The 20,944-nt window shown below is 45.2% G+C and overlaps 2 protein-coding genes across 3 annotated transcripts in view; one reads left to right on the forward strand and one right to left on the reverse strand.

Moving 5' to 3' along the window:
- Positions 1-20,944, forward strand: part of LOC142249854 (centromere protein P-like) — a 389,082-nt gene that overhangs the window by 102,745 nt on the left and 265,393 nt on the right. The window lies entirely within an intron of this gene.
- The window catches only part of OMD (osteomodulin), a 30,212-nt gene continuing 9,952 nt past the window's right edge, over positions 685-20,944 (reverse strand). The window contains exon 4 of the mRNA XM_075321787.1: positions 685-5,580. Coding sequence (XP_075177902.1) covers positions 5,243-5,580 — 338 coding nt within the window. The 3' untranslated portion in view covers positions 685-5,242. The remainder of the gene's footprint in view (positions 5,581-20,944) is intronic.

Below are 20,944 nucleotides of genomic sequence, written 5' to 3' on the forward strand. Positions count from 1 at the left end.
TAGTATATATGTTCCCCATTTTAGCGCACATCCTGGTGTATATATGACCCCATCCTGGTAAAAAAAAATGTTCCCCATCCTGGTATATATGTCACCATACAGGGCCCCTCCTGCCACCTGGTATCTACTATCCCCCCTCCTGGTATCTACCTTCCCCTTCCTGGTATGTACTGTCCCCGTCCTGGGGCCCTCGGGGTGTATTCTGTCCCTCTACTCGGCCCATCCTGGTATATACTGTACCCCTCCTGGTAAATACTGTACCCCTCCTGGTTAATAAGTCTCTGTTCTGTCTAATGCAAAAAAACAACAACATTGCACTCAATATCCCTGGCTTCCACGTTGCGCAGCGTCCTCCTATGTAGGCAGCACACAGTGGTCGGCAACTTTCATCGTTGTCGGTGCTATTGCAACGCATGACATCATTGCCGTGCGCCACCCTCAGTCACTGGGCTACAGATGAAATCTGCTGGATTCTGCTTGGCCGACAGTGTGTATCGCAGTAAAGGGACCCATATGGGTCTCTGCACCGTGATGCATTTCAGCTGGATGTGCAACCTCGGATACCCATCCAGCTGAAGCTGGGGCTGGCGGGCCCCCTGCACCTCTGGTCCCGGTCGCGGTTCCTATCCCTAAGAATGTGATTGTTCCGCCTCTGTCAGCATGCAAAGTGGGCAAAAAAAGAAGCATTAATACAAATATTTTACATTTTGTTTACGACTTAAAATAAAACTGCATATTTGGTATTTTATTCATTTTTAATCTGGAAAGTACACAGTTTATCAACATTAAACATTTTACGTATTATATATCAAAAGTCTCACATCTTGACAAGCAAATATTTATGACAAACATCAAAGCATTAGTCGGACCTCAATGTAATAGAGGCCACCTATCCTACATGTAAAAGGGTTAATATATGCGACTTTATAGCAAGAAACTGCAGATTTCGGTCACTTAGATTAGATTATAAAGATTTTTTCACATATAGGTTTCCGGGACCTTGGTAAAGGAAAGCGATCATCAGAGCAGGACCTATTGTTTCAGGTTTCTGTTACACGTATTTTTTGAATATTTTTGCCGCTGTTTTTCATTTTATTATATATATATATAATATAATTATATCAAATCTCACAGTCTGTATTAAAACTAAAAATAGAAATCTTAGTATTTTCACATTGGCCACTGGAGCTTTAAAACCTGTCCATAGGCACAATGGTCTGATCCCAACCCTATCATTTATATTGAAACATCTAGGGGTTCGTTAAGACGACCATATAACCCAGACGAGTCCTATCCATCGTTCTAACTCATCCCCATGCTAGGTATTCTATGAGGTTGTGGCATGTACATGTCCGATTTTTTTTTTCCTAAGACTGGAAAAAATCGCAACATGTACGATTTGCCTCTGAGAATCGGATGGCACTCACCCATTCAACTCTATGGATCCGTGGGAAAAATTGGACCATACTCTGATGACATCAGAGTGCAGTCAGATATTCACGGACATTATAGGGAATGTGGAGAAACTTCTTTTTTTTTTTCTCTCCACAGAATGTGACCAATTTTTTTGGATGTAGAGAATACTGTTGTGTGACCCTAGTCTCCTGAGCCTGTACAACAGTCCTAATGAAGTCAGGGCAAGCATGGTCAGCTGGGATATTGCCTATTGTGATTGGTGGTTCGTTTGTTAAGGGTATAACTTGTTAATGTAATTCTGCCTCTGATGGTAAGGTGCCTGCTGAAAATGGCCAGCTGGTATATTGCCTATTGTGATTGATAGATCCTCTGTTAGAGGTGTTCCTTGTTGATTTAATCCTGCTTCTGATGATAAAAAGCCTTCTGAAAATGGTTAGTTGGGATATTCCCTATTGTGATTGATCTTCTGTTAGAGGTGTTACTTGCTAATGTACTCCTGCCTCTGATGATAAGGAGCCTTCTGAAAATGCTTCCCGAAAGAGTAAAAAAAGTGGCTCAGTGGCCATTGAGAAAGAATTGCAATTGTGCTAATTTTTATTTATTTTTTAGAAAGATCGTGATATGAGAAACATTGACCAATTTTTTTTATTAAATAGATAGAACACAAAAAACCTGATTATATCAATAGGTAATTTTTTGGTTGATACACTTCATTTAACCCCTAGAAGAAATATAGATTGACTTAAGTTTGGATTGCTTTCAAGAAAAGCTGAATGGGTGAGGGGTGGTGGGATTGGGGGTAGCAAGCACTACAAAATTTGAAGCAAATGTCATATTTTCAGCAATAGATTGTTTTGGGGTTTTTTAGCATTAATTTTAGAATAAAATGATTGTGTTAATTTGTACTACTCTTTGTACGAGTATTTAGTGACTTTGTCACCCTGATTTACCAGCCATTTTGTGGCCAAGTCTACAAATAACTTTTACCAATCTTTGTAACGTTGTATATTGTAAAAAGTATCTAATATATTACAGTACCATTTGAAAAAATGAGCATTTAACTGAGAGAACTACTAAAAACATTGAAGGCTATGGATACCTTTGGACTTAATTTTTTCTTTCTAAATGCAGAATTAAGCACATTTTTAAATAAAATAAAATATTGTCCTATTTTGCTGTTGTAGAGTCTTTGCAACCTTTTTTTTTTTTACATAGCGAGCTGAACTAGTGCTTCTAATATATGGGAAGTATTATATCACCATGTTCCCGGCTGTGTCAGCTCCTTTCTGCACTTCTCCTTTTTTTTCTTATAGCTAGATATCAGCAGGGTCGTAATGGAGATTTTATTAAACCAGACTAGAATGTGTAGAAGGAGAAAATCGTACACGTCCGCAACGATGGCAGATTGATCACAGTATGTATATGTCACGATGACTGCAGGATAGTGGGGACCTGGGGCTTGTAAGCTGACCCTCAAATTAGGGGGGCCTTATGCTACCCCTAACCTTAGGGATACTCCTAATGGTGGAGAGGCCTGAGTCTCCTTCCTGGTGCTGCTCCTGGCCAGTCCTGGTCTTATTCCATCTCAGGGAGGGATGGGACAGGAGTGTTGAAAACCGCAGAAATAGATATTCAAAAGAAACCAAAACTCTTTTACTCAGAATGCACACACACAGATAATAGACAATATGAGATTAGGAGGAGAACAAGAGTAGGACGGTAGCAACAAGACAACATGGGTAAACTCCATAACTGCTCCAAGCAAAAGTATCACTTTCACCAAAAATTCTGGGACACTAAAGCTCACAGACCAACTAATCTATAGCTGGCATGGGTAGAAGATTTCATCCAGCATAAATAGGAGGGGAGCCGATGTGATTGGCTTCCTCACCAAATGTGATCACAGGAACTTAACAAGCAGACTATCAGAGATTAACTCTTGCTAGCCTGCCTATGAATCCGCACACAGCAGGTTGACGCTCGTGTCTGACTGTGTTGATCTCAGACACCAGAAAAATCTTCATGTGGAGAGTCACAATCTGCAATGTGAATGCAGCCCCTGAGGCTTCAGTCGCCGCAGAGTATTGCAGCTCATTTAAGTTGCATTATTCGCCTCGAGGTAAGAAAGGGGTTAATCACCGGTGTTCCACATTCACACCTTACATAAAGCTTAGGAGCCTTCTCTTTAGGGAGCTGTGTTAGGGTAGGTAGTGGGTTGGCCATCACGAAGCATGGGAATTCGACGGTCACTAGGACAACTACCTGGGGGGCGGCTTCCACTTAGGGTAGAAATAGGAGCAAACACACACAATCATTAGTCAGTCTACCCGGGACACCAGTTCTGGGACACGACACCTTCATCACTTTCTTCTCTCCTCTGGATGGGGCCTGCGGCTTGGAGCAGAGTGCTCAGCCAGGTCCCCAACGGCTGGAATGGCAACTCTAAAAAGGACTTTCTTCTTCTTTCAAACACTGGTGACTTCTTCTAACTTACCCGGGGTCGACGGTGCACATCACAGTGGGTGACCAGTACTATCCGGGCGAGCAGCACAGCACAAAGAGTGACCACTGACTCGGCCTCTTATTACCAGCACCACTGCCTCGGCGCCAAACGCTATCGCTACCCCTCTCATCATACTCCCCGCTCCACCTGTGGGTGCGATACTATTTCTGGCTGCTACTACCATCCGCCCTGGAGGACAGCGACAGCAGCGGCGGCTAAATCCCTGCCCGCATACCACAAGTGGCGTCACGGCATTCATCCTACTACTACCCCTATCTTCCCTCCTTATTCGTGTACACCTCGGGGCACAAAGCCGTGCAGGCCACTGCGACATCCCAGATCATCACACCAGCCCAGTGATGAGTAACGCAAGTACGAGATTTCCCGTGCCTGACGACCCCTGCCCCCTGGGTGCTACATGAACAGAACCCGAAGCCACCATGACAGTCGGTGACGTTTGTGCAAAAGTCCGTGTGACAATTTACAGAGGAGAAAACCCACCGCAGTGTTTGTATGGGAAGGGGAAAATCGCTCACTTCTCAGCATATGTGTCTGTTCACACCGTACTAAGTAGATGTCTCATGGGTTGTGGAAGGAGAAACCACTACAGAAATAAATCTTGTATTTTATAGCTAAAATTAGGGCAGCTTCCTGGACTCACAGTCCTGACATCCAGCATGTATTACTGGGAGAGGCGTGCCCACAGGCAGGAAAAACATCTGGAAATAAATACTGATATCAAGACTACATCCTGAAATTTTTAACTCCAGGTAACCTTTAGCATATGTAAAAATAAAATAAAATGTATCATGTCGAAGGTGTCCATAGCCATTAAATATAAAAAGCAACATATTTTCAAAAGGAAACTGCCATTAGATTTTTGCTCCCTAATCTAAGAACAGTACACCCTGATTGCAGCAATCTATCACTTTTTTGGATCTTTCAGTTTTGATCAAAAACTCATTTATCTGCTGTCAATCAAGTCTCTGAATGCTGAGCTCTGCATAATCCCGCCCACACCACTGATTGGCAGCTTTCTGCCTATGTACATTGAACACAAAGCTAACAATCAGTGGTAGGGGCGGGGTCAGACTACATACCAGCAGGTTTACTAGTCCTCTAGTGATAATTGCCTGCTGATAGAACTGATTTTATAAAAAACAAAAATAAATAAAGCAAGCAGCCCAGTAAGTGATACATTACTAGAATCAAACAAAGATAAAAGTGACAGCTTGTTAACACTTTAAAGCATTAAGAAATATAGTTTTCACTTTTCAAAGTGAAACAAAATTTAAAAAAAAATCCTCCAAACCCTTTTTCTATTTAGTAGTAGCCACGAAAGTCATTTTCATCTTCTTCTTCTTCTTCTTCCTCTTCTCTGGTTGGTCCGTGCTCCTCTCTATGATATTGGGGAAAATCATCATCATCGTCGTCATCATCGTCATATCTTGCTCCCTCTGGTAGTGGGTACGGAGGGATTAGGAGCACTTGATTGTCCCCAGCAATGCGCTTCTGTTCACCATAATAAATACTATGTATGTGGGGGAAACATAGAAAAGCCAACGTGCTGACAGGTCCTTTCAGGCGATTCTGGTCCACACGCAGGTATGTTAATCGCTGCGATTGATCCATCACTGGACACATCAGTGTTATGTTTATTGCTGAAAGAAAAAGTAAAAAAATGTAATAGTAATTTTAAGATGCTTCCAGATTTCAGAAAACTATCTGAGAATATTGAATATATAGATATAATAATTATACAGTATAAAGCTGATACTGTATAAATCAGAGGTGCACAACCTATGACCTGGGGGGTCACATGTGGATGGTGATGCCGCTCTGTGCGGCCCCAGCCATCTGGATACAGAAAAAATTGTGTGACTGCTCAAATGTACTATCTTTCGTAGAGAGGAGTAGCACATACCTTAGCAAGAGGGATGTGTAATTACTATTGGTGCCCCTGGGTAACCATCTCTGTCTTACCCATGTGTCAGGAGAAATAGGTACGGTAACTGCTTTGGATATGGGCCTCCTCAGGGCCGGCTCCAGGTTTCCGTGGGCCCCGGGCAAAAAAGTCTCAATGGGCCCAATGCACATGCACCTACACAGATACGTACACATACAAGATACGTACATATTTGAAGACAAATTCACAAATATATATATATATATATATATATATATAAGTATTTGGCCCCCTTGAATTTTTCAACCTCTTCCCACATTTCAGGCTTCAAACATAAAGATAAAAATGTTAATGTTGTTATGGTGAAGAATCAAGAAGTGGGACACAATTGTGAAGTTGAACGAAATTTATTGCTTATTTTAAACTTTTTAAAAAAATAAATAACTGCGTGGGGGCGTGCAATATTATTCGTCCCCTTTACTTTCAGTGCAGCAAACTCACTCCAGAGGTTAATTGAGGATCTCTGAATGATCCAATGTTGTCCTAAATGACTGATGATGATAAATATAATCCACCTGTGTGTAATCAATTCTCCGTATAAATGCACCTGCTCTGTGATAGTCTCCATGTTCTGTATAAAGCACAGAGAGCATCATGAAGACCAAGGAACACAACAGGCAGGTCCGTGATACTGTTGTGGAGAAGTGTAAATCCGGATTTGGTTACAAAAAGATTTCCAAGGTCTGTAGCGACGGAATCTTCAGCTTTCAAGTGCTCCGCAGCTGAGGCGGGGATCAGGTCAAAGGCTGGTTTGGTTGGACAAAATGATGGGGCCAGGGAGGGTTCTGGTCTTACCTCCTCTGCAAGCGGTGCCCACTTCTCATGCACCCGCATGGCAGCCACCGTCTCCATCCCTGCCCGCTCTCCACTCCCTAATCTGCTGTAGCTGCTGCGTTTCCATCTCCTGGCACAGCAGCTAGATCTCTTCCAGCTCTGAGGCAGTCCACATCCCTGGGCGGCCTGTTTCACCTTCTCGGTCTCCTGAAGTAGACATTCTCTTTCCGGAAGCATTTTTCAGCAGGGTTCCGGTTTCCCTGCTCTAGTTTCGTTTTCACATTTTTCTGTCACTCCAGGAGGGGCAGAGTTTATTGGGTGTTTTTTTCTTCACTCCCTTTTTCAACCGTTCTCCATGTGATGCAGTTAATTTTATGTCACACAATGCGGCGGGAAAATTCACAAGTTCAGTCACAAATACAATTCACAAGGCGCCCGTCACCCGGTATTACTGGGTCTAGTCCGATCCTGTTCGTGACGCCAAAATAACACACCCACACCAGGGCCTTAGAGTACTCGGAAGCGGTCCGGGGACGTCAGCAGTGGGAGTTGTAATTTTTATTAAATAAAGTACGTGACGCCACTTGCGTTGTGCGGCTATGAGAGGGAGCCGCCGCTGCGTAGTCTCTCATTGCTGGGGCTGTTGGTATTGAGCAGCTCGAATGTTATGGCCCTCCGCAAGTAGACCTAAGCCCCAGGGAAGAATGATGATGGTTGTAGTATAGTGAAAGTGGGTGACGCAGAGGTGCGGGAAGAATTCAGACAACACAGGGACTGCGATTCAACTTTTTCTTTACTCACTGGTTCTGTGGTACCGCCACCCATCTAGTGCTGATCTTTGCCAATCTGGGTCTCAGATCCTGTGTTCCTTTGATCCCGGTGCCGGTGTGGTGACCTGGTGGGCTCTTCCTCCATGCACCCATCTGTAATTGGTGGGTCTTCGTGACCTGAAGCGTTTTGGGGTCCCCTACTGGTCTCACAGTTCTATCCCATATGGCAGGCAGCTTGAACTTCTCAATGGGTTGGACCTCTGTCCCAGTTCCCGGGTTCCCTCTTTGCTGCTGTGCCACGGACACTAAAGTCGGTGAGGGACCTTGATGATTCCCTCACCTGGAAGATTTAACAGATGAGCCTAAAGCGTCTTCCTGTACTAGGTCTCTGTACCCCGCCTGTGCTCGGTCCCGTGAGTACTGACACCATACTCTCCCTGGTGACCGTACTCCTTTTGTCCCACTAAAGTCACTCCTCGTGTTTCTCACTGGACCGGAGTCTCCTCACACACTCCCTGACTCAACGTCAACTCCTGACTGATTTTCAAATGTCCCTGTCAACTGTCCAGACTAGCCCCTCCCGGGTTTCTGACTAGCAGGATTGGATAAGTCCTGACCAATAGGTGGCCATCTACAGATCAGCCTTTAGCCTTTTACCCAGTCTGGAAAGAAGGCAAAAAAATGTGTGTGTTTTTAAATGGTGTTATTTGGTGTTTACCGGCACTAGTCTCCCAGAAACCCTGGATAAGTACTGCACGTGTAACTGGATACAGTAAACCTATGGCACCTGATGCCTCAGGGGCGCCACATATACATCACAGGAGGGGCTGCTGTATATACGTCACAGGAGAGGCTGGGGGCCACAGTATATTATATATCACAGGAGGGGCTGGGGACATACAAATTACTGAGAGGGATACAGATTACTGGGGGACATACACATTACTGGGAGGGCATAAACATTGCTAGTGGCATACACATTACTATGGGGCATACACAGTATTAGGAGGCATACACATTACTGGGGGGCATAGACATTACTAGAGAGAACATGGACATTACTGCGGTACATAGATATTACTGCGGTGTGGCCCATACAGCTCTGGGGCGGGGCCTATACAGCTGTAGGGGTTGGCCCATACTGCTCTGGGGGTTGGCCCATACTGCTCTGGGGGTGGCCCATGCAGCTCTGGGGGGCCCGTAGTGCTCTGGGAGGTGGCGCATACAGCTCTTGAGGGTCCATACTGCTCTGGGGGTGGCTCATACAGCTCTCAGGTCCATACTACTCTGTAGGGTAGCTCATACAGCTCTGGGGGGGCTTATACTATTGTAGGGGGCTCATACAGTTCTGAGGGCCATACTGCTCTGAGGGGTGGCTCATACTTCTCTGGGGGGTGGCTCAAACAGCTCTAGGGGGCCCGTACTGTTCTGGGGGGTGGCTTATACTGCTCGGGGTGGGGTGGCCACATACAGCTCTAGTGGGCACATACAGCTCAGGGGTGGGGGGCACATACAGCTCTGAGGGGGTCCATACAGCTGGGGGGGGGAGCGGGGGGACACATACAGCTCTGGGCCCGCTGCCTGGCGCTGCATTCTTCATCTGTGGGAGAGGAGCGCATGGCTTACTAGCTCCACCCACAGATGAACTTCCATACACCTGCACGCAGCATTCAGCAGTGAACGCTGGGAGCAAGTGCAGGGCCGGCAGCCAGTAAAGTGCAGCTGCCGGCCAGAGAAATGCGGTCCTCGAAACTCAGCCCGGGGATTGCGGAACTGATGACTGCTGCTGACAACGGCGAGTGGGGCCCCCCTGACGGCCCAGGACCCTGGCACTTTGTCCAGGTGCGTCGAGAGCTAACGCCGGCCCTGGGCCTCCCCATTGTAGTTTGCCGGAGCTGTGATGTGCCAGGCGACGATCACTACACTCATAATCTATAATGTACAGTGCTGGCCAAAAGTATTGGCACCCCTGCAATTCTGTCAGATAATACTCAGTTTCTTCTTGAAAAAGATTGCAATCACAAATTCTTTGGTATTATTAACTTCATTTATTTTTCTTGCAATGAAAAAACACAAAAGAGAATGAAACAAAAATCAAATCATTGATCATTTCACACAAAACTCCAAAAATGGGCCAGACAAAAGTATTGGCACCCTTAAGCGGGCTTTACACGCTGCGACATCGCTAATGCGGAGTCGTTGGGGGTCACGGAATTTGTGACGCACATCCGGCCGCATTAGCGATGCCGTTGCGTGTGACACCGATAAGCGATTTTGCATCGTTGCAAAAACGTGCAAAATCGCTAATCGGCGACACGGGGGTCCATTCTTAAAAATCGTTACTGCAGCAGTAACGAAGTTGTTCCTCGTTCCTGTGGCAGCACACATCGCTCCGTGTGACGCCGCAGGAACGAGGAAGCTCTCCTTACCTGCCTCCCGGCCGCTATGCGGAAGGAAGGAGGTGGGCGGGATGTTACGTCCCGCTCATCTCCGCCCCTCCGCTGCTATTGGGCGGCGGATCAGTGACGTTTCAGTGACGTCGCTGTGACGCCGCACGGACTGCCCCCTTAGAAAGGAGGCGGTTCGCCGGTCACAGCGACGTCGCCGGACAGGTAAGTATGTGTGACGGCTCTGGGCGATTGTTGTGCGGCACAGGCAGCGATATGCCCGTGTCGCGCAACAGATGGGGGCGGGTACCCACACTAGCGATATCGGGACCGATATCGCAGTGTGTAAAGTAGCCTTTAGCCTAAAACTTGGTTGCACAACCTTTAGCCAAAATAACTGCGAGCAACTGCTTCCGGTAACCATGAATGAGTTTCTTACAATGCTCTCCTGGAATTTTAGACCATTCTTCTTTGGAGAAGGCACCCTTCAAATCTCAGGGACCTGGAGCAGTTTGCCAAACTGCCATTTTGAGATCTCTCCACAGGTGTTCTATGAGATTCAGGTCTGGACTCATTGCTGGCCACTTTAGTAGTCTCCAGTGCTTTCTCTCTAACCATTTTCTAGTGCTTTTTGAAGTGTGTTTTGGGTCATTGTCCTGCTGGAAGACCCATGACCTCTGAGGGAGACCCAGCTTTCTCACACTGGGCCCTACATTATGCTCCAAAATTTGTTGGTAGTCTTCAGACTTCATAATGCCATGCACACGGTCAAGCAGTCCAGTGCCAGAAGCAGCAAAGCAACCCCAAAACATCAGGGAACCGCCACCATGTTTGACTGTAGGGACCGTGTTCTTTTCTTTGAATGTCTCTTTTTTTTCCTAAAAACTCTATGTTGATGGCTTTTCCCAAAAAGCTCTACTTTTGTCTCATGTGACCAGAGAACATTCTTCCAAAACGTTTTAGGCTTTCTCAGGTACGTTTTTTGGCAAACTCCAGCCTGGCTTTTTTATGTCTCTGGGTAAGAAATGGGGTCTTCCTGGGTATCCTAGCATACAGTCCCTTTTCATTCAGACGCTGACTGATAGTACGGGTTGACACTGTTGTATTCTCGGACTGCAGGGCAGCTTTAACTTGTTTGGATGTTAGTCGAGGTTCTTTATCCACCATCCGCACAATCTTGCATTGAAATCTCTCGTCAATTTTTCTTTTCCTTCCACATCTAGGGAGGTTAGCCACAGTGCCATGGGCTTTAAACTTCTTGATGACACTGCGCACCGTAGACACAGGAACTTTCAGGTTTTTGGAGATGGACTTGTAGCCTTGAGATTGCTCATGCTTCCTCACAATTTGGATTTTCAAGTCCTCAGACAGTTCTTTGGTCTTCTTTCTTTTCTCCATGCTCAATGTGGTACACACAAGGACACAGGACAGAGGTTGAGTCAACTTTAATCCATGTCAACTGGCTGCAAGTGTGATTTAGTTATTGCCAACACCTGTTAGGTGCCACAGGTAAGTTACAGGCGCTGTTAATTACACAAATTAGAGAAGCATCACATGATTTTTCAAACAGAGCCAATACTTTTGTCCACCCCCTTTTTTATTTTTGGTGTGGAATTATATCCAATTTGGCTTTATGACAATTTTTTTTATTTTTTTTCATTGAAGACAAATTAAATGAAGATAATAATACCAAAGAATTTGTGATTGCAATAATTTTCAAGAAGAAACTGAGTATTATCTGACATAATTGCAGGGGTGCCAATACTTTTGGCCAGCACTGTAGATGACTATATGAGTGTGTGGTCTTTTTCACTATAGAGCAATAATTAAGGGCTGAGGGAATACACATTTAAAGACAATAGGGCTCCGATCAGTCTGACAAGAAACAATGACTAACTTCTCTTGATTTAACACTAGAAGTCCCAGAGAGGCGTCATTTAACATTTATACAATTGGAACCCTATGGAGCTCGAAATTCCTGGGACTTCTAGTGTTAACAAACAAAGCACCCATACCTCTCACCTAATTATTCACCCCCCACACAAGTGGCCAAATGCTGAGTCTTCACAGGGGTAATATGAGAAAATGAACAGTACAATTTGCTATGCAATTTGTCCTGATTTACATCAATACCCCATGTGTGGTTGAAAGCATTTATTAAGTCACAATGCAAAGCTCAGAAAGGAATGAGCATCATATTGGAGTTTAGATTTTGCTGAAATTGTTTGAAAGTGCTATGTCAAATTGTTAGAGCCCCTGAGGTGCCAGAATAGCAAACACACACCCCCATAATTGATGCCATTTTACAATCTACGCCCCTCAATAAGTTCATCAAGGGGTGCAATGAGAAAATTAATACCACAGGTGCTTCACAGAATTTTATTCCATTGGATGGAGAAGAAAATAGAATTACATATTTGTTCACTAAAATGTTGTTTTGGCGCCAAGCTTTTAATTTTTAAAAGGGCTAATAGAAAAAAATGGACCACCCAGTTTGTTGTGCAATTTCTCCTGAGTACACCAGTACCACATATGTGGTCAGAAACTACAGTACTTTTCAGGCACTTTGGAAAGCTCAGATGGGAAAAGAGCACTATATTATAGCACAGATTTTGCTGTTATTGTTTATGGGTACCATGTCACATTGGCAGAGACTTAAGGTGCCAGGACAGCAGAACCCCCATAAGTGACCCCATTTTACTAACTACACCTCTCAATGAATTAATCTAGGGGTGCAGTGATCATATTGACACCGCAGATGTGTCAGAGAATTATATACCATTGGACGACAAAGAAAAAATAATTACATTTTTATGGTAAATGGGTAACAACAGCACCAAAATTCGTCACACAATTTCTGCTAAATGTGGCAATACAGAACTGATTAGCCACACAGTGAGACTCAGCAGGGAAGAAAGGCGCGCTATTCGACTCTTTGAGCACAGATTTTCCTATATATAAAATGAGTCCCTAAGTGCTAGATGAGCAGAATCCCTCCTCAAGTGTCCAAGTGTCCCCATTTTGGAAAATACGCCACTTTGAGAATTTATCTACAGGTGCTTCTAGAGACACACACCTGGTAAATTAAGCAGGCTCTCCTCACTACAGTAATGTGAAACATGTGGATGCTAGATCTTGTTTTGGCAACCTGTGGGGCTTTTGGATTTGGGAGCACGGGTTTTGCTGTACCAGTAATTCTTTTGTGGGGAGCCCTTTACAAGAGCCTTTGTGTTACCAGTAACGTGAACCCTCCCTCTATATCCATTGACAGATGAGAGACTTGAGTGGGAACTTTTTTTTTGTGGATTGAGTTGAAGCTCTTATTAGAATATTTTTTACATAACAAGTGGACCACATTTATCCTATCCATGCTCAACACTGAGCAAATACATCACGGTCTCCATCTAATTCTCAGAATTATGCAATTCACATGACACACCTCTGAGGGATTTATTCACTTAGCACTCCCTCTGGCCTCTGGTCAGCCAGTCCCTTTGGCCTCTTGTTGACAGCGCTGTTATGCACCACCGAAAAGTTGGACGCTGCAGGATCGTAGGCCAGAGAGAGACTGAGGTGACTCCCTCTGCCTCATTATAGGGAATTTTCTGTCAGGGGTTTAGTCTAAATCACATATGTCAGAGATTTACATGTAAACCCTGATGTAAACGCTCAGCGTAGAGCGCAGGATAAATGTGAGCTGAGCCTTATTGCGATCTTTGCGAAGAAGAATGAATAAATCAACAGCAGGTCAAGAATTGCTTTTATTTATTTCTTATGCCGTTCACCATGTGGTATTAGTGATTAGATGGCTTTATTCTCTGGTTCGGGGCGATTTCAGCTATACCAAATTTATATATATATATATATATATATGTGTATATGTATATGTGTATGTTGTGAACGTTGCTTACCGCAACCCGGGGGTTTTACTCGCTTGCAGCGGTGCAGGGTAGCTTAGGCATACACAGGCAACAGAGTTTCTCTCAAAAATCCAGCAGTTTATTAGTAACCAACATAAACTGCCCTTCCAAAACACAATGAAGCTTCTCCTGGCTTAAAGGAAAATATAACATCCACATACCGTGGGCTTCCAGTCCAATTAAGTGTCCATAGTGGATTCTCCACACTCTGGCTCCAGCCAGCGAACACAAGTCACTGTGGTTGCTTCCTGCAGCCTCCAGCCCTCTCCAGCCAGGCTGCAGTATTTTCCCCAGCCCTCACCTGGACTGATTTCCAGGAGTCTCTCTTCAGTCTTCACACAGACTGAGATCTCCAGCACACATCCTCCATGTGCAGCACTCTCAGGCTTCCCCCTGTTTCTAAAACTAACAGTCTCTTAAAACCCAACCGGATACACCCACAGGTGGAGGTATGTGATTCTCCAGCTCTGTCCATCACACTGATCACAGTTTAAAGGGAACCTAACCCTTAATTACAACCCAAGTTCTGTGGAACTACAAGTCCCACAGTCACACCTTCAGTTCAATATCACAGGGGGATCCTTCTCCACTGCGACCATCCACAACATTGGTGGTCGCTACCTCACATATCCCCCCCCTCTGTTCAAACTTGTAGGGTTGAACATTTGATAACCCACAGGGGCCCTTTGACAGGGCATTAGTGTTACCTTGCCCTACAAGTTGAGAGGGCCCTCTCTGATAAATTTGAGCTTTAGCTCCTGACAGAAAGTCGGTCATTGTCACCAGACTCGTCTCAGTCAACCTCCTTGTCAGGTACGCCCCCCGGTCAGACCTATCTCTCCATGACTGTCTCCAACGGCTAGTGTAGTAGCGAAAGTCTCTTCCAGTCGAAACTACTGTCTGGTCTGACTCTGAGCTATCTAATCCACTAGAAGGGCTACTGTCTGGGCACCTCAGCACTGAGCGGATAGACGATCTGCTATATCTAGACCGTCTGCATTCTCTTTTTGCAGATATACTATGGCTTGTTCTGCCATGGCGTCTTCGGTTGTCATCGCTCTGTTGGTGTGTTCTTTCAAGACCATCCTTCGCTGTAGATACATCACTCCCTTCATCCATTCCTTTGGAGTTTAGAGTAGAGGACTTGGACCATTCAGAGTCTATGCTATAGCCCAAAGTGTAGTTAGGTCTTCCATGACCTTGGTTCCTTTCATTATAGGACCTACTTTCTGTGCCAACTGAAGCAACACCTTTATCAGGTGGGCAACCCTTCTCCTGGCCCCAGCCTGAAAGCGGTCTCCACCTCATACCCACTTGATGGAGTTGTTCTGCAATATTCTGCCTTTTTAGGTTCAACTGCCTTAGTTCTTCCAGGTAACCCAGGCGGTACTCTAGGAGGACTCGTACATTTTCAACACACTCCTTTGTTACCACAATGACACATGGAACCATACCGACTTCACAGAGTATCTTGGCTTCATTATGAATATTAATTCTTACTCTCGTCACACCGGACTTGTCAACCATCTCCTGCATGACTCTTCCATTTCTTCCAATCAGCTTCTTAACCAGTTCTCTGGGCACTTGTGTGACCTCCTCCACAAACTCCAACAACTTCCGAGCTGTCTTGACTGCTCCTGCAGTTTTCCCATAGATTCGGAATGTTCCACTGTTTTTTTCCAATTCAATAGCTGTAATACCTGGAACCTTCTTGGCTTGCTGAATGTTACTTCTCAGCGCTCTTATTGCAAGCCCAATTAATGGTTTCTTCACAACCACCACTTCCTGAAACGCTGCGGTGAGCCGCTTCATATGCTCCAATCGTCTGGTGTCTTCTTCCATCTTTGTAGAGATGAGCCACTTCGTGCGAAGACACTGTAGGTGCATGCCACTCAGGATAGCCACCCGCTTCTTTGTGACATCACTTACAGAGCACACCAGCAACCGACAAGACTCTGGGGCAAAGTACACTTTATAGGCTCCTACGGCCGTCTTGAATTTTTCATGTACCGCCTCACTGGCACAGGCTTTTCTCAAGTCTGCAGGGACTTCTACCATGCACGTAAAGACTAGCCGAATTTCTTTACCTGTAAGGCCATCGGACCGTTCCTTGGGTCTTCCATATCCATCCTCTTTTCTTATCACAGGCTCCACCTTTGGAGTTGCATTCTCCTCAGGTTTTTCAATAGCCTCAGAGCCTTTGAATTTTTCCTCATCTTTGGCCTCAAGATTCTCAATCTTCTGTACCAAGTCCATCTTTATGGCCTCCATCTTGGTCTTACCAGTAAGTTCAGTTAAGCTCTCAGCTGCTGATGGGACTTCTGGGCCAGATTTCCCTACTTTAAGGGTTCTCTCAATTTCTGCAGCTTCAGCCATCACTTGGGACTCTGCAGCATCTCCCTCAATTTCCTCTTGATTCTCTGCAACTTCAGAGGCTTTCTTGCACTCCATACCTTCAACCTCACATTCTCTGGGGTCTACAACAGCTTTTGTGCCGTTTGCACTATTATTCACCCCAGCACTGGGTGGATCACTGGTCTGCTCACCATGACCTTTGTGGATTTTTCCTCCACCAACAGCCTCCAGGATTTCTTCTCCTATAGTGTTTTCACTCAACAGACCATCAGCTTCACACCAGGAAATCATAGGGGACATCACCAATACTGTTTTGGTCGGCTCCTTTTTTGCACTTTCACCCTGCTGATTTCTGTCGTTACAGTGTGTCTGTTCAGTTTCTGACTCTTTCTTTTTCAGGATTTCATTGTCTGACTCTACATTAGCGGTTGCTACTGTCAACGTGCCTTCCTCAACCTTCTCTCCCCACTCAGACGATATACATTGCACTACCCCTCGGCTCTTATTACGTCTTTGGCGTCGAGAGGAGATTTTATCTTTCTCAACTGTCTGTACCTCACTGTACTCAGTCGTCAGGTTACTAGAGTCAGTGTCACTCCCCCTGGTGTCCTGGACTAACAAGCCCCCACTTAACCAAGTGTTGAACCCCCTGTCTGGAGCTCTCCCATTTTTAACGGTCTTCCCCTTATTACACAATATCATACTACTAGGAACACTTTCAGCCTCCCGCTGTGATAGGGCTTCCTTTGAGCCTTTCCGGCTTTTACACAAGCAGCTGGCCATTTCTGCCATCGACCACAAGTCCTCAAAAAAATTAAAGTCCCGGCCTATTATAATGGGATGCGGTAAGTCAGGCACTACCCCAACATTAACGGATCCAAACACCCCATCCGTCTCAACGACCACTCGGGACCGTGGATACTCTCCAATGTTCCCATGTCTGCAGCGGGATTCCATCCTTCCAAGAATCGGGTAGGTATCGAGCGTGGCCCTCACCAGGGACACCAAGCTCACCGAGTCTACCAGCCCAGTCACACATTTGCCATCAACTTCCACAGAACACAGACGTGACTTCTCGTCAGCCGGGCAGTCTGTACCGCAGACCGGACACGAATAGCATGAACACCATTGTCCTTGGCTACTGTCCATTGGTGCCACTACACCTTCGGATTTGGGATGCTCCGCCCCTTTTCGTGTCACCACCGTTTTCTGGGACCCCGCCCCCTTTAGGGTAACCACCCCTTTCCGGGCCTCTGTCCCCGTTTGGGTAACCGCCCCTTACCGGGACTCCGCCCCCTTTTGAGCGACTACCCCTTTCCGGGCCTCTGTCCCCTTTTGGCTAACCACCCCTTTCTGGGACTCCGCCTCCTTTTGGGGTTTCTGTGGCTTCCTTGCAGTGTCTTTAGACCCGAATACACACAGTTCCCCTTTATCTCGCTGGGCACCCTGTGTTCGTATTGGCCCCAGAAGGGAGTTCATCAACTGGTCCACTGCTGCCACATCAGTGCGCACTGACGGCTCCTGCTGTCCACGCACAAGGAACTGGTACAGCTCCTCCATAGCATCCATTTGTGCGCCCTCCATGCTGAAACAAGAAAACAAACAGGAGGGGCGCTCCAATGGGTAATACCCGGTGGTCTAAAGAGGGGGGGGGTTAGAGAACCACTAACCTTTCCAGGTTGTACCGCCCGTACAACCAGGATCTCCAGCCTGTGGTGTATCACTGCTCACCAAACAGGGCCCCGCAATTCTGGGTTGGCCTGGAACCTCCAGTCACTGGTCTCTCGCCACTGCAGCACGGAACCCCGCAGACCCGCAGATTCACCACCAGCAGCTTGAGTGCGCCAACACGATTTTCGTGGACCCGCCGATCCACTGCAGACAGCTTCGAAAATTGTTTTCGTGGACCCGCCAATCCACAGGCAACACTTCCTTGCAGTGTGTAGACAGCAGAAGAAAAAAAAAAAAAAACCTTCGTGGACCCGGCTGATCCACAGGAACAACACCTCTGCAGTTGCTAGACGTGCTGCCTGGATTGCTGCCCGCTATCTAGCACCATATGTGAACGTTGCTTACCGCAACCCGGGGGTTTTACTCGCTTGCAGCGGTGCAGGGTAGCTTAGGCATACACAGGCAACAGAGTCTCTCTCAAAAATGCAGCAGTTTATTAGTAACCAACATAAACTGCCCTTCCAAAACACAATGAAGCCTCTCCTGGCTTAAAGGAAAATATAACATCCACATACCGTGGGCTTCCAGTCCAATTAAGTGTCCATAGTGGATTCTCCACACTCTGGCTCCAGCCAGCGAACACAAGTCACTGTGGTTGCTTCCTGCAGCCTCCAGCCCTCTCCAGCCAGACTGCAGTATTTTTCCCCAGTCATCACCGGGACTGATTTCCAGGAGTCTCTCTTCAGTCTTCACACAGACTGAGATCTCCAGCACACATCCTCCATGTGCAGCACTCTCAGGCTTCCCCCTGTTTCTAAAACTAACAGTCTCTTAAAACCCAACCGGATACACCCACAGGTGGAGGTATGTGATTCTCCAGCTCTGTCCATCACACTGATCACAGTTTAAAGGGAACCTAACCCTTAATTACAACCCAAGTTCTGTGGAACTACAAGTCCCACAGTCACACCTTCAGTTCAATATCACAGGGGGATCCTTCTCCACTGCGACCATCCACAACATTGGTGGTCGCTACCTCACAATGTATATGTATATATATATATATATATATATATATATATATATATATATATATATATATATATATATATATATATATATATAATTATATTTAGGACAACTACCGGACATTAAAAACGCTTTTATTTTTTGTAAAAAAAAAAAAAAAAAAGGCTTTGCATCACAATGTTTTGAGAGCATAGTTTATTTGCAAATTTTTTTTTTACGCTGTTCACTTAAAGGGTTAAATAGTGTAAGTTTTATAGATCAGATCGTTCCGGACCCGGCGGTACCAACTATGCGTACTTTTTATTTTTACATAGATTTACATATTTATTGGTAAATATTTTTTTTTTTTCTTTATTTTGAGATTTTTTTAAAAATAAGTTTCCATCTATTTTTAACGTTTTCCTTTGCCTTTTATGAGACAAAGTTTATTAGAAAAAAACAAAGTCCACAGTACCCTGCTCAAAAACTAGGCCGCCTGTGCAATAAAATACGCAATCAGCGGTTCTGGGACGCACGTCCAAAATCAAGGGATTACTTGATATAACATATAAAAAAGAAAAGGATGACAGCTGACAGTTTATTAGTCGGATCGCTGGTATATTGTATTGCAGTGCACAAGCATGGTAATACATTACACCTGTCAACTAGAGTTGAGCGAGTACCTAACTATTCGTACTCACTATACTCCTAATGAGTACTGTCTAATACTCGCGAATTCATTCCTAATAGTGTGTGCAATGCAAGTCAATGGGGAATACTCACAAAGTAACGAGTAACCTGAATTTCGCACTATTTGCTACTCACACGAATAGAACGGCATTCGGGTTACTCATTACTTTGCAAGTTTTTTTCCCTTTTGACTTGCATTGCACACGCTATTCGGAATGAATACTCAAGTATTAGACAGTGCTCGTTCTGAGTATAGTGAGTACGAAAAGTTAGGTACTCGCTCAATTTTACTGTCAACCTTACATTAACAGAATGGCTGCTTCTAGCTGGGTCTAACAGGACACCATACATGATAAACCTTTAGGTCATCATTTGACATTTGGCTGCCATGATAACCCTTGTCTCCCCTGTGATCATGGTTGCAGGAGTTCCGGAGGTGAAAGATAAAGAGCCCACTCCCTCACACACTTCTGTATGCCGCGATCGTTATTGATCGCAGCATACAGAAGATGGCAAAGGGTTAAGATCATTGGTACTTGAGACAATCAGGTTGCGATGATGTCGCCTGTCAGAACTAACATTCTGCACCGAACGTTCGTTAGCAGTAACCATTGCTTATCATAATTGTTTACAGATTAACTATATAAGTGCCCCTAAATTCTATGTGAACATTTATTCAGATATTAAGGTTGTGTTTTTTTATTGAGATAATCTGTCTGAGCTTGTGTCCCAATGAGGACACTTTTCTGTATTTTCGCAGCTTAATCTTCTAACAATCAGAATCTTCAAGTGAGGCCGGTTTCACACATCCATGTTTTGACATTCATGTCAAGCTTCTGATGTGCACCGTGAACGCGGGAGCCCGGTAAACATGAGCAAACCTTTTGGAGGTTCGGTTCGCTAGCAGCAGACGAACCGAACCTTCACTGGTCTGAACCTGGCCCAAGGAGGTTTGGAATCACTGATTGGCAGTGTGGGTCTCAGCCCACGTACAGCCAGCCATAAGCAGCTCACTTCTGGGGGTGGGTGAATGGTCTTTTTTAAAAAAAAAAAAAAAAATTGTTACATACTACATTTGATCACACTCAGAACAAGCCATTCAAACATTGGATGCGGCTCACACAGGGCTGAGCACCAAGCGTACCTGAGCACAGCGGTGCTCGCGCAAGTTAGGTTCAAACATAAAGCATTCAAACTCAAAATTTGAACCTTGTTTTTTCAAGTTGGTGTTCAGTTCCAAAACCGACCCTCAGGTTTGCTCATCTCTAGTCCCTGGACCTCAACTTAACCACAGTGCCATATATGCCTTATATGCCTATGTGGCTGTCAAGTTTGGATTTGGAGGCCCACAACTCATAAACTGGGATGTGTAAAGCCAGCATTAGGCAAAGGAAGAAATGTGATTAGTTCCTGAGATGCCCAATGGTCATGCAATAAGCACAAGAATAGGATGTATTTTTTATTGGAACCTAGGCAGAGAAATA

This window comes from Anomaloglossus baeobatrachus, chromosome 8 (assembly GCF_048569485.1).
Source record: "Anomaloglossus baeobatrachus isolate aAnoBae1 chromosome 8, aAnoBae1.hap1, whole genome shotgun sequence".
Lineage (NCBI taxonomy): Eukaryota > Metazoa > Chordata > Amphibia > Anura > Aromobatidae > Anomaloglossus > Anomaloglossus baeobatrachus.